Here is a 10,500-nt window from a genome sequence, read left to right as displayed (position 1 = left end):
CAGTTTAGAAGAAGAACAAATGAGAATGGTAGCTTGTGAGACAGTTAAAGAAATAAATTTTGTGGAACAGCAAAGAAATTTTTTAGAAAAAAATTTTCTGTTTCGAGGAAATTATATTTCGAAAATACTAAAATTGTCTAGCGGTTGTTCGAAATTCAATTTCTTATTACGATAAGAACAGTCAATATGCGTTAGTTCTACATCCGACATTTTACGGACTCGAAAACTTTGATCACCCAGGAAAATGTCGGCTGCGAACTTGTGAAAATAATACACCTAGGTCATGAAAACTGAGCTCCTTGAGCGGCCGACAATATGCCCGTTGAGCAGATGATATTTTCCCGTTTAGACAGCTACGTCACAAGTTGGCCTTGGCATTTTGGGGACAGGAAAAAAAAGCTAGGCCACATCATTGATGCCGTTCATAAAATGTGCAGCCGACATTCCACTGGTTTGGTCAAACTTTTTACCAGTTTGAAAACCCCGTCAACTATCGGTTGCACATTTTCAACTGTTCTTCAAAAAAATCGATGCCACGTGGCAAGAACACACATACAAAAACAAAAAAGTAAAAAAAACAAAAAAAAACAGATGAGCCAGTAAGCAGAGAGAGCCTATCAAAATAATTGTGAACAAAATGGTGGCGTAGAAGGGACGGGGGCGGAGTCCGAAAACTTAAATACCAATTTTCGAACTGATAACAAGAAAGTTTTCTGTCCTGTCCACTACTATGTGTACTTTGAACGGACATCCCGGCAAACAGGGCACAAAAATAAACACAACGTAGCGGAATTTATGATTATTCAAATGTTTATAAAGTGTGGGTGAAACAGTAAAAAAAAATTTTTTTCAAAATAAATTATTTTAACAGATTTTTTTTTGCTATTTCAAATTCAACACTTGAATTCAATTTTATTAAAAACAGAACTGATATGAAAATTCCCCAACTATCAATTAAAATACTTCCCCATTTTCAGGATCACCTACGCTTACCTTGTGTCTAGGTGATGTACCTAGGCCTTGGCAATAGGCAAGAAAGTAGGCACGAGGTTATGCCAACCTTCACGCTAGTTTTTTTTGGTTTATTTTTCAAATTTCAAAGGTCAAAACTGCCAACCGTCGTCCTATCTTATCAGTAAAAAACTGCAACGGGTCAGTGTGCAACAAGTGGTCATTAAAAGAATACTGTTACAATATTTTTTTTTAAATAAGAGTTAAAATGAAAAAATAACATTACAGTACACAAAGTAAGCTGTTGACAGATTCATAGCCACTTGTTGATAAAATAAAAATGAGGTGAAATTATCAGCTGGGAAAGAAGAGGAGGAGTGTGGCTACCGTATCTCTTTTTGCTCTTTCCCTCTTCTCGACGATTCTTTCAATGGGTAAATAGGTCGAAAATTGCGTTTTGTTTGCAAAATTAAACGGAACACATAAAAATGCACGCAAAAATGTATATGGCATTGTTGAAACAGTAAAAATATGTGGAGAAAAAGTTAACCTACTGCGACACAGATAGTTACGCGGCCGCGCAAAGAGAAAATTCAGCCACGGTCATCATCGGAGTGGCCGAGTTATTTCTTACACGTTCACGTTGAAAGAATCAGTACCAAGCAGTAGACGTTTTAGGGGATTATCTTGCATTTGAAACAGTGAAATATCTTATGTAAACTAACAAAAGCACCAGAAAGAAAAAACCAAAAAGCTAAGTCTTGTCGTAATTAGAAGCGTGCAGCTGACGGCTCACGGGACCATCATATCTTCGAGACAGTGAAGTGTCGGTTGCACATTGACATCAACTCCCGTTTTAGTGTGCAGTCGTCTTGGTACTGGCCGTAGAGCTTACAGTTCTCGCGCCTTGGCCGCAAACTGAAACATCTAGGCCACCATTTTTTGTGATTTTACTCATTTTTTTAATTGCCTGCAAAATAGTCCTATTTACTGTTACAATTGCCATTTTGGAACTGTTGTTCCACTGCTCCAAATGTCAGCAGCCATTAATATTATTTCCTCGATAAAAGCTGATACAGAAACTCAAAAGTCAATTTTTCCATGTTTTAGTTGTTATTTCAATTTCAATTAAAAAAACTGCTGAGTATTGCAATTTCCCAGCCGCACGTGTACCACCGGTTTAACTGATCACTAAACAACCTAATTCGGAGCACATAAAAGTGACGTCACCAAATTGCACCAACTGGTACCAAGTGGTACGGAATATGGGAGGAGGGTGCTTATCAAAAGAAAATCGGTTATCAGTTGCCGGCAGCACTGCCAGAGGCAACGAAACGGACTGGAAGTGGAGGAGGAGTGGCAGTACTTGGTTTAAGCTTGTTTTGATGTTTTACTTTTTTGGAGGCATGGGATTAGGTTGGAAAAGAGAAGAAGTATTTTATGTAAAAAATTACAGTTTCACTTATGTGATATGGTCCGTGAATAATTTTCAGCCACATTTAAAGCAGCATTTTGAAAAATCTATCAATTTTATTTTGGATTTCACATTATCACTTTATAGTTGTAATAACTTTGAAAAATGATTGATGTTTAATCAAATTGTTGAAAATGTATTGTTAAAAATTTCAAATGTGAATTTAAAAAAATATTATTTTGTAATTTATCCCGAAGAAATTCTCCAATTTTCTCTCGAAATACACAAAAAAATTCGAATTTTGTCATAAGAAGTTTTGGATACAGCTTCGTGGGTTGAGCAGAAAATTTATATTTAAAAAATCGGATGTTTTTTTCTAAAAAATACTGTTTCAAAATTTAGAGAAATTGTCAAATATTGTATTAATTTTCATTAGACTCAGTGAAAAAATGCGAACAAAATTAATCATATCTAAATTGTTGAGATAGTACTGTTCGAAGCTAGTTTTGAACAGAAAATGGCTAGTTATGAACAGAACAGCCAGAGATTAGAGTTATGTTATTGACCTAAATTACAAAACATTAAAAATTGAAACGAAATTTTTATGATCTTGGAATTAAAAAATTTCACTGTTTCATTTTTTTTTTCAATTTGAAACATTTCTAATTTCCGTAATTATTTTTTTTGTAAGAAATTATTAAAATCGAAAATAAAATTTTAACTTTTCTGCGTCAGTTCGTTTCAAAACAATGAAAACTCTTTTTAAAAATAATTACCATTTTCTTTTCTTCATAAAAATTTCAAACTTAAACTCTTACATTAGTGCTAATTATTCCAACCCCGAAAAAAATATCTTTTTTTTATCAGGAAATTTCCGAAAATCTAAAAAAATGTTTGGCCGGCGAGAAGTTTTATGCGTTCATGGGCTTTTTTCGTTTGGAATAGAACAAAATATCAATTTTCAATTTTGTGAATGTTTTGAAACCGAAGATTTTTTTCATTCTCCAAAAAAAAATTTCTAAATTTTTATTAAAACTGTTGTTCATAAATTAATACAAATTGGAATCGAAAAAATATTTCGTTTATAATGTTTCAAATGATTTTTTTAAAGTCTTTTTCAGCAAATTGAATTTTTTGTGGATGAAATAGAAATTAACATATTTATGAATTTTGGAGAGACTCATAATCCAAAGCTGGAACATCAACACGGGTTTCTGGCTCGACCCCTCGGTGTTTTTTGTGCAAACACCGTCACGCGCAAATGCATACTCTTTTTCAACGCGCTGCGTGAAAATTCCTCGTGCGATTTCAAATATTTTTTCCCACCATTTTCTAAAATTTTGGAGAGGGGGGTCGAGCCAGAAACACGTGCATCAAAATTTGAAGAAAAGTCTTAATTTTTTATTTAAATCAATTAAAATCAATATATATGTTAAATTTGAAGTACGCTATTTTCCCATAAAACCTGAAAAAACGTATAGAAAAAAGTTTCCCAGTTAATTTAATTCTTCTGAGTTTTTAAAATATTTGTTTACATTATTTTACTTTATTGTTAGAATTTTCTTACCAAATTTTGTTTCTATAAATTTGAAAAAGTTTAAGATTTACCGGGTTTTGCTCGGAACCTAGCAACTGATTTTAACTTTCTTCAAAAATTACTGTTTCAACGTTTCCATAGTTAAAAAGTTTGCAAAGTTGTACTGATTTCCAGAAACTATTGAAGCAGGTCAATTTTAAATATCAAGAATTTTATAATTAATTTTCAAAAGTATTTCATTTTAGTTTACCTCTTCTTCAAAAATCCACACTTTCAAAATTTTCGTAATTTTTTTTTGCTGTTTCAACAAGTTTTCATTAACAGGTCGGAAACTTTTGAAGTATTCGTGAGACTCCTGTCACAGCTGGAAAACTGAATTTGAGCCAAAATTTTTGCTAAACATTTTAATATTTATTCTGTTTCAACAATTCCTGAAATCAAAATGTTCCCATTATAAATCGTTCGCAAATAGAACAAAAATCAAACATTTAACATCAAATTTTTCACCGCGAACACCGTTTATTTATTATTTCCCCCCGTTATCATTATCATTATCAGTATTCCTTCCACCTTGTTTTAGACTCGTATTTTCCATTTTCAGATGGTGAACAACGTGCTGATATAGTGTTTCGTCGACACAGAAATCATATTAGTTAATGTTATCACAAATATGATGGAAAACATGATGAATCAGCGGAAAACCCCTCCAGGTTAATTTTGGACGGAAACAGGGTAACGCGGGGTTAGGTAAAAATCTGCTAAATGTACTATGTAAAAAAATGAATTGAAGACCAAATCGCCTCTAGCGGGGCACAAATCAAATTTCTAGACCCAGAATCGTACTCCATAATCCTAAAAAAAAAAATATCAATCCATTTTTATGAAAATTCTGCCAAAAATCCGAAATTTTTTTTTTGCAAAAAAAGTGCTGTCATATGTATGTAAACAAAATGAACTGAAGACCAAATCGCCTCTAGCGGGGCCCAAATCGAATTTCTAGACCCAGAATCGTACTCCATATTAATTTTAAAAAAAGCTATCCATTTTTATGAAATTTCTGCCAAAAATCCGAATTTTTTTTTTTGCAAAAAAGTGCAGTATGTAAAAAAATGAGTTGAAGACCAAATCGCCTCTAGCGGGGCCCAAATCGAATTTCTAGACCCAGAATCGTACTCCATATTAATAAAAAAAAAAAAGCTATCCATTTTTATGAAATTTCTGCCAAAAATCCGAAAATTTTTTTTTTGCAAAAAAGTGCAGTCTAAATGTAGGACCAGGTGGCAGACTTAACGATTGGCAATCTTCGAGATTTCATTGTGGTCGTTGGAGAGCAGCTGTTCATTGTGTTGCTCAAGAGTCAGAGGACTTGCCTTTTGTGCAACTTGTCGATTAATTTTTAGCACAACGTCTGTAGTCTGGGCACTGCCTATAATTACCCATTCATTCATTCTCGAATTTTTCTTCAATGCGAGCAGTCGTTTCTCTTTTCTTGTCTCATTTCTTAATGTTTTTTTTCTATTCTGTACTTTTTTTTAGTACATTGAAACTATCTTGTTAAGATCCTGTCTAACTTTTTTTGATTCCAGTTTGCAGGATAACTATTTTAAATTTCCTTTTGACTCCACCAATTTTTGAAAAATTTTATTTTTTGAATCTCACCGTTTCAAGGTCGATCCATAGCCACTAGATTTGTCGGTTTGGCCTATAGTTCAGCCACTTCCCGTTTAAATCTTCCCATCAGTTTTGTGGAGGGTTCTTGTTTAAATTTCCTTCATTAGTTTCGAGATGAACGGTTACCATAATAGATGGTCTATTTATAACGATTTTCTGAAACCGTAAAATTTTAACGAATCGATTATACAGGGTGAGTCAAAATTATGGTAAGTAGTTCCCGTGCTCCATACATTTTTCCAGAAACACAAACAACTTCTAACTATACACATTTTATTCACCGTAAAAAACACTATAGAAAAACATTTTAAAGTTCGAAAATATCTCCATTAGCAGCAACACAGGCCTCCAGACGCCTAGGGAACGAGTCGACTGTGGCGCGCAAGTAGTTGATATCCAACTCGTCCCATGCCTTCTTCAGTGAATCTTTCAACGAATCGATATTCCTATGCGGTTTTGAACAAGCTTTTGCTTCGAGGACACTCCATACTGAGTAATCCATCGGATTGAGATCCGGGGATGACGGTGGCCATTGATTGAAAGCGATGAAGTCCGGGAAGTTGCTTTCACACCATGCCTGAACGTTCTTGTGCTTATGAGCAGGCGCCCCATCCTGCTGAAAAGTCCATTTTGTTTTTTTGAAATGCTTCTTGACCCAGGGCATGAGTTCCGTCTTCAACATATCTAAATAGTTGTTTCCGTTAACTTTTATCCCTTGTGGAACAAAAATGAGTGGAGTCTTTCCATTAGCAGTGATTCCGGCAAAGACCATGATTCCTTTCGGGTAACCAGTACGCTGAACGCGGGAGTTTGGCTGAGTTTTTGCATAAACTCGATCATTTTGCGTATTAAAAGACTGCTCAATGCAAAATATCTTTTCGTCGGTGAAAAGTACCTTCCTGTGAGCTCCATTTCTGAATCTTCGGAGTAGATTCATGGCACGGTCTTTTCTCTTGATTTTAGCAGCTTCAGACAGAAATTGACAAGTAGATTTTTTGTAAGCCTTCAATTTCAAGTTGTTTTTTACCATTCGGCACAGAGAACTTTGCGAAATTTTCAATTCTCGGGCCATCGCACGGACCGACCGCCCGGAGTTGTGACGGAAGCGTCCACGAACTTTTTTTATCATCGCTGGTGTAGTGGCTGTGGGGGGTCTTCCGCGTCCGGATCTATCGGAAAAGTTGCCGAGCTCCTTGAACCGTGCAATGGTGGTAGAAACAAGTTTTTCAGACACTTTGAGCCGTCGAGCAATGCTCTTCGCCGCGACACCATTCCTATGAAAACGAACGATGGGTTCACGCATGGGTGACGCTCTCATACCTGCGAAAAAAAAATTATTTTTTAGGAAAAACGATGGAAAAATAAATGAACAAAACACGAAATAACATAATCAATTAATTTTGGCGGGGAGACCCGAACCACAGAACTTTCGCGCGCGCGCCTCGACTTACCATAATTTTGACTCACCCTGTAGTCAATTTCTTGACTTCATTTCCAGTGTCGTCGTATGCGAATATGAATCGTTTCCCATTTTTCATTGAAGTAATATCGATTAATTTTGGGTGCGCGTTGAGTCAGAGCACATTCTTATCCTTATTCTGTCTTAGCCATTCTTTCATTCTACCCAGCTGGTTCCCGGTGAGCTGGTCGTCTCTTTCTTTTCTCTTTTGATTCTCGGTTCAATTTTCCTCACTTGTTTTTAAGCTTATATATTTTCCGAAATTACAATTTAAATTTTCAGAATCTACCTAGTCATCACTATATCTGCTCCAGTTGCCGATGCTCCAGCTGCTGAAATCGTTTACAAGATCATTTCGAGCGATGGAGTTGAAAACAATCGAAAACTCTGAGCAATCTGATTGAAAATCTCGGCTACACCATCGAAAACATCGAGACCCGTGATCCAATTCCAGTTACAAATGTGAATAGAAAGACTATGGCGAAGGTTGCTGAATGGTGTGAGAAGCACAAAACCGATGCAATTCCAGAGGACAATATGAATGTTCTCAAGACTCTTACCATTCCAGAATGGGATCAGAAGTTCTTGAAAATTGAGGATGAAGCTCCTTGACATCAAGGGTCTCATGTACTTTGGGTGTAAAACTGTTTCCAACATGGCAAAGGGAAAAACAACTGCTGAACTCAGAGAGATCTTTGGAATCAATACGGATGAACAGGATGCTGCTGAGGAAACTGCACAGAGAGCTGTCGCCGAAGTTGTCTAATATTCTGATTGTTTCTGGATTTTTTTTTTGAATTGTATGTCGCCTTTAACAAAATTGCAAATCATTTTTAATGTAACCTAAAATTCCCCAAAAAATGAACATTTTCAACTTTTTCCCAGCATTGTTAGTATTTTACAATTCACTGTTACAAATTCAACATCACGTTGTGAAGTATATACTACATTAGTATTATTATTGCACAGCAAATCGGGGCAAATGAAATAACACAATTTGGAAGTGTGCTTGCTTTGTAATCCTACATTTCTAAATTTCGCCTGCCGCGTCTATTAAAAATAAAAGTTTTTTAAACTGTGTTTGTTCACTGATGTGTTCTGGTTTAAAAAACTAGAAAATTTTAATTTATTCGTATACTAATTGATTTTTTATTTAGTAACTCTGTAGAAGTTAGCAAAATTGGAAATATTACCCCGTTGCAGAAAGACTATAATATTTGGAGGCGTTTTTGTGAATTCACATAAATATTCGTTTGATGAGGATTGTTTTAGTCTTAAGGCAATTGAATACTACCCCAGTTTTATTTTCTTTTTAATTAAACCTTCAACATAGACATGTTCGCTCGGGTCTTTGTTGTGCTCTGATTACTATGAAGTGGACTAGTTTCAGTATCAAAAATTCCCCAAATTATACTGAGAAAATGAACATTTGGAATTTTTCATTTGGCGTATATCAGTTTTAGGAAAATTGCTTTTCAAAAATCAGTAATGTGAAACAGTAGAAGTTTTGTTAAAATTAAAAATATTTATGGTTGGTTCAAATTCGGCATGTGTCACAAAAAATGTGTTTGTTAAAAGAATTAGGAACAATTTCTTTGATAGAAAAGAAAAGACGTGCATCAAAAACAGTGATAAAAATTAGGCAACTTCAGCGGCAGCTCTCTGTGCAGTTTCCTCAGCAGCATCCTGTTCATCCGTATTGATTCCAAAGATCTCTCTGAGTTCAGCAGTTGTTTTGCCCTTTGCCATGTTGGAAACAGTCTTACACCCAAAGTACATGAGACCCTTGATGTCAAGGAAGTTTGAAGCCAGAATCAAATCAAACAAAGCTTCATCCTCAATTTTCAAGAACTTCTGATCCCATTCTGGAATGGTAAGAGTCTTGAGAACATTCATATTGTCCTCTGGAATTGCATCGGCTTTGTGCTTCTCACACCATTCAGCAACCTTCGCCATAGTCTTTCCATTCACATTTGTAACTGGAATTGGATCACGGGTCTCGATGTTTTCGATGGTGTAGCCGAGATTTTCAATCAGATTGCTCAGAGTTTTCGATTGTTGAACGGCTTTTTCACTCATTTTGGATACAACTCCATCGCTCGAAATGATCTTGTAAACGATTTCAGCAGCTGGGGCATCGACAATTGGAGCAGACATTATTGTAAGTAGAGAGGATCTGAAAATTTGAACGATTAATTGAATAAGATAAACAATATAAAACAAATGAATAAAAGCAAACGAAAAGAGGAAAAAACGACCAGCTCACAATGCAACTGATGAATAGAATAAACGATGAACAACTAAACAGTTGTGCACAAAATAAATCGATACATTTTTGTGGGAAATTGCCCAACCGTTGAGTGTTGACTGGTAACGATGTACGGTTGACAGATGTGATCGACTGGACGCAAACTCGAACCGATAAAATTTCAAAACAAACAATTGGAGAAATAACTATTAAAAATTAACTGTTACACCATTTTTTCCTTTTTTTTTGGGATGAAAAAATTCGCAAAAAATTTTCCCGTGGTGGAGAGTTGAACTCATGGAAAAAACAAACAAACAATTTAGTCACAGGCAACAAGTTCCTAGGGGGGAGGGGATGAGTTCAACTCTCCACCACGGGAAAATTTTTTGAGAATTTTTTCATCCCAAAAAAAAAGGAAAAGTTCATCTCCATATCAATGATGATGCTCCTGTCATGTACAGCTCACAATGCAACTGATTGATAGAATAATTGATGAATAACTAAAAATTGTGCACAGACTCAACGCGCAGACGAAATAGATTGATACTTTGCAGTGGGGAATTGCCTAACCGTTGAGAGATGACTAGGAAAGAAGTAATAAAGAAATTTAATCGACTGGGTTCAAACTAAAATCGCTGATATGCCAAAACTAAATATTGGAAAAAACTGTTTAAAATTTATTGTTTCAACACAGTGTTATGTAAGAAAATATCGTCAGCATAGTAGTTAGGATTAGTTGTACAGCCCTGCACTTTAAAACGACGATCTGGTGTGCGTAATAGAAAATGGTAGTAAAAAAAACCAGAAATGGGAAAAGAAACAGCAACATGGAAAAAATCAGAACACTGCTCGCCTTGAACAAAAAATTGCATAATGAAAGAATGGGTACCAAGCAATACAGAGTCTGCAGACGCTGTGCTAATAATTAATCGATGAACTGCACAATGGACAAGTCCCTGTGACTATCGAGGTGAACGAAGAACAGCAGCTAATACAGCTTCAATAGAGCAGTGTATGTACATTTTCCAATCAATAACTGATCTACAACGTAACCGATACGCTACATTTGCAGCGTTCTTGTCATATTCTGAATATTGTCCATTCGAAGAATTATTCTGTCGTTTGGCTCTCATCGCGAACAGTCGCATTTCATTTTTTCTCTCCTTTTCTTTATTTGTCTGATTTTATTTTAGTTTTTTATTTCCTTTTACCTTTCTGAT

The 10,500-nt window shown here is 35.4% G+C and overlaps 1 protein-coding gene, 20 non-coding genes and 1 pseudogene across 22 annotated transcripts; 12 read left to right on the top strand and 10 right to left on the bottom strand.

Annotated features, from left to right (window-relative positions):
• Positions 1–4: 4 nt before the first annotated feature.
• On the bottom strand, positions 5–25 carry 21ur-9464. Its single transcript, NR_068301.1, has one exon.
• A 740-nt stretch (positions 26–765) lies between these two features.
• Positions 766–786, bottom strand: 21ur-2241. The gene has a single exon (NR_068300.1).
• Positions 787–928: 142 nt separating this feature from the next.
• Positions 929–949, top strand: 21ur-10355. The gene has a single exon (NR_068299.1).
• A 459-nt stretch (positions 950–1,408) lies between these two features.
• Positions 1,409–1,429, bottom strand: 21ur-2031. Its single transcript, NR_068298.1, has one exon.
• Positions 1,430–2,449: 1,020 nt separating this feature from the next.
• 21ur-7280 lies at positions 2,450–2,470 on the top strand. Its single transcript, NR_068297.1, has one exon.
• On the top strand, positions 2,451–2,471 carry 21ur-6650. The gene has a single exon (NR_068296.1).
• Positions 2,472–2,496: 25 nt separating this feature from the next.
• 21ur-3097 lies at positions 2,497–2,517 on the bottom strand. Its single transcript, NR_068295.1, has one exon.
• Positions 2,500–2,520, bottom strand: 21ur-3658. The gene has a single exon (NR_068294.1).
• A 278-nt stretch (positions 2,521–2,798) lies between these two features.
• On the top strand, positions 2,799–2,819 carry 21ur-3210. Its single transcript, NR_068293.1, has one exon.
• A 366-nt stretch (positions 2,820–3,185) lies between these two features.
• Positions 3,186–3,206, top strand: 21ur-81. The gene has a single exon (NR_068292.1).
• Positions 3,189–3,209, top strand: 21ur-2722. Its single transcript, NR_068291.1, has one exon.
• A 76-nt stretch (positions 3,210–3,285) lies between these two features.
• Positions 3,286–3,306, bottom strand: 21ur-2272. The gene has a single exon (NR_068290.1).
• Positions 3,307–4,069: 763 nt separating this feature from the next.
• 21ur-6488 lies at positions 4,070–4,090 on the top strand. The gene has a single exon (NR_068289.1).
• Positions 4,091–4,246: 156 nt separating this feature from the next.
• 21ur-248 lies at positions 4,247–4,267 on the top strand. Its single transcript, NR_068288.1, has one exon.
• A 97-nt stretch (positions 4,268–4,364) lies between these two features.
• Positions 4,365–4,385, top strand: 21ur-3774. The gene has a single exon (NR_068287.1).
• A 1,285-nt stretch (positions 4,386–5,670) lies between these two features.
• Positions 5,671–5,691, bottom strand: 21ur-3102. The gene has a single exon (NR_068286.1).
• Positions 5,692–7,404: 1,713 nt separating this feature from the next.
• On the top strand, positions 7,405–7,798 carry C52D10.10 (annotated as a pseudogene). Its single transcript is given in 2 exon segments — positions 7,405–7,613; positions 7,627–7,798. Coding segments are annotated over 2 exon segments (381 nt in total).
• Positions 7,799–8,464: 666 nt separating this feature from the next.
• Positions 8,465–8,485, bottom strand: 21ur-7474. Its single transcript, NR_068285.1, has one exon.
• A 185-nt stretch (positions 8,486–8,670) lies between these two features.
• skr-12 (Skp1-related protein) lies at positions 8,671–9,189 on the bottom strand (the record flags this gene model as incomplete). Its single annotated transcript, NM_001380569.1, has 1 exon — positions 8,671–9,189. The coding sequence occupies one exon, from the start codon at positions 9,187–9,189 to the stop codon at positions 8,671–8,673; it is 519 nt and encodes a 172-aa protein (NP_001367151.1).
• Positions 9,190–10,004: 815 nt separating this feature from the next.
• On the bottom strand, positions 10,005–10,088 carry C52D10.131. Its single transcript, NR_101996.1, has one exon. It is a non-coding gene; the product is annotated as an Unclassified non-coding RNA C52D10.131 (non-coding RNA).
• 21ur-3805 lies at positions 10,007–10,027 on the top strand. Its single transcript, NR_068284.1, has one exon.
• 21ur-10453 lies at positions 10,008–10,028 on the top strand. The gene has a single exon (NR_068283.1).
• Positions 10,089–10,500: the final 412 nt, after the last annotated feature.

This window comes from Caenorhabditis elegans, chromosome IV, assembly GCF_000002985.6.
Source record: "Caenorhabditis elegans chromosome IV".
NCBI lineage: Eukaryota > Metazoa > Nematoda > Chromadorea > Rhabditida > Rhabditidae > Caenorhabditis > Caenorhabditis elegans.
Note: the sequence above shows the minus strand (reverse complement) of the source record. Positions and strands in the feature narration are given on the sequence as shown.